The sequence below is a fragment of the Poromitra crassiceps genome (assembly GCF_964638095.1).
Source record: "Poromitra crassiceps genome assembly, chromosome: 12".
Taxonomy (NCBI): Eukaryota; Metazoa; Chordata; class Actinopteri; order Beryciformes; family Melamphaidae; genus Poromitra; species Poromitra crassiceps.
The window spans coordinates 15,209,772-15,211,692 of NC_139632.1; the positions used below are offsets into that span (position 1 = coordinate 15,209,772).

Genomic DNA, 1,921 nt, shown 5'->3' on the forward strand with positions numbered 1-1,921 from the left:
GGAAGAGGAGGGGAGAGAGAGTGGGAGGAAGAGGAGGGGGAGAGAGTGGGAGGAAGAGGAGGGGAGAGAGTGGGAGGAAGAGGAGGGGGAGAGAGAGTGTGAGGAAGAGGAGGGGGAGCGAGTGAGAGAAAGAGGAGGGGAGAGAGTGGGAGAAAGAGGAGTGGAGAGAGTGGGAGGAAGAGGAGGGGGAGAGAGTGGAGGAAGAGGAGGGGGAGAGAGTGGGAGGAAGAGGAGGGGAGAGAGTGGGAGGAAGAGGAGGGGAGAGAGTGGTGAGGAAGAGAGGGGAGAGAGGAGTGTGAGGAGAGAGGGGAGCGAGTGAGAGAAAGAGGAGGGGAGAGAGAGTGAGGAAGAGGAGGGGGAGATGACGAATTTGAGAAAAATGTGGGCAAAAGAGCGAGCGTTTACAGAAAACAAGCTATATAAAGTGAAGGTGCACACAGAGAACATCATAATGTCAGTGTACAATACCTCTGCCATTTGAAAAATAGACACCTCACGCTCATAAAAAGTTTGAGTGCAGAAAAGTCAAATAAATCACGGTGCTTTTTTCATAGCAGCATTTTGGAGGAGAAGTCATCATGCAGAGTAATGCCAGAGGCCTCCTTACCATAATGTAGTGCTGTCTGTCCTTCATCATCCTGTGAAAGAAAAACAAGTGTTTACTTCAACAGCCCTGCAGCCAGGGAAGAGTCATGTACACTAGCCCGAGTATGCAAAAGATTTATGTCAGAAATGCAAAAAGAATATACTGCCGGCGTTTGGTGCAACAAAAGCTGCAAATTAGTTTGTTGAAAACTTGTCCCAAGTGTCCACGGCACAACTTTCAGCTGTTAGAAGAGCAATGAACTCTTACTTGTTGGCTGCAGACAGAGGGCGCCATGCTTTCATCGTACCAAAGAGCGGATTATGGAAAAAGATTAGATATTGATCTGAGAAACATGTGACCTGTGATTAAAAGCTTTCAATTTGCAGGTGACTTCCAGCTCTGATCAAATGGACGACTGGACCTCAACGTGTTGCTGTTTGGCGGCACGGTGGCTCAGCGGTTAGCACTGTCGTCTCACAGCAAGAAGGCTGTGGGTTTGAATCTCCACCCCGGTCCTTTCTGCGTGGAGTTTGCGTGGGTTTCGTCGGGGTGCGCCGCTTTCCGCCCACAGTCTAAAGATATGCAGTGTTTGTGTAGTATCACAATGTATATAATCTAGTAAAATGTGTAGTATGTACTGTATATGATGTACTGTATGTAACCTATGTAGAATCTAGACACTACATCATATCATATACTGTATATCTAGACTCTAGATAGATATGATATGATGATGCTATGTAAAGCCCTTTGTATGGTTTCTGCAGGTTTCAACAAGTTAAATTGAAGGCTGTTAAGACCTTTTTAAAACCATCATGAATGCAATTGAAGACCTATTTCACGTCCATTCTAGCAAAAAAACAAAACAAAAAAAGAGTACGACGGATATGAACGAAAATCTGACGTTGATGCTCCTAATGTGAAACTTATATTGGGGGATATCAGCAGGCGTTTGCTGCAAGGCTTTCTGTCTTGAAGACCTCCCATACAGTACAACTCTAACGCCTTTATACCCAACCTTCCTCATTTCAGACTTTTCTTGCCCAAGGTGCCGCGGCTTCAAATTTGTTATGCATTGTTATTTTAATGCAACTTTATAAAAGTAACATTAACTTCATAACCCAGGCTCATCTCACTGTTCACAGAGGCTGGGAGAGGGTGAGAGGGTGAGTGAGCCGAGGCCACGGGCAAACCCGGGCGGGGGATGGCCAGGGGGGGGGGGGGGGGGGGGGGGGGGGGTGGGTGGTTAACCATGGAGGCTCTGTGACCCTGACACACAACAGCTCCGGACAAAGGAGAGAAGTCAGTCAGGGGCTGACAGTGACTGGTGGCCTC

General features: G+C 47.5%; 1 protein-coding gene across 1 annotated transcript in view; it reads right to left on the minus strand.

Moving 5' to 3' along the window:
* Window positions 1-1,921, minus strand: part of acbd6 (acyl-CoA binding domain containing 6) — a 36,671-nt gene that overhangs the window by 5,708 nt on the left and 29,042 nt on the right. The window contains exon 7 of the mRNA XM_083648090.1: window positions 608-638. Coding sequence (XP_083504216.1) covers window positions 608-638 — 31 coding nt within the window. The remainder of the gene's footprint in view (window positions 1-607; window positions 639-1,921) is intronic.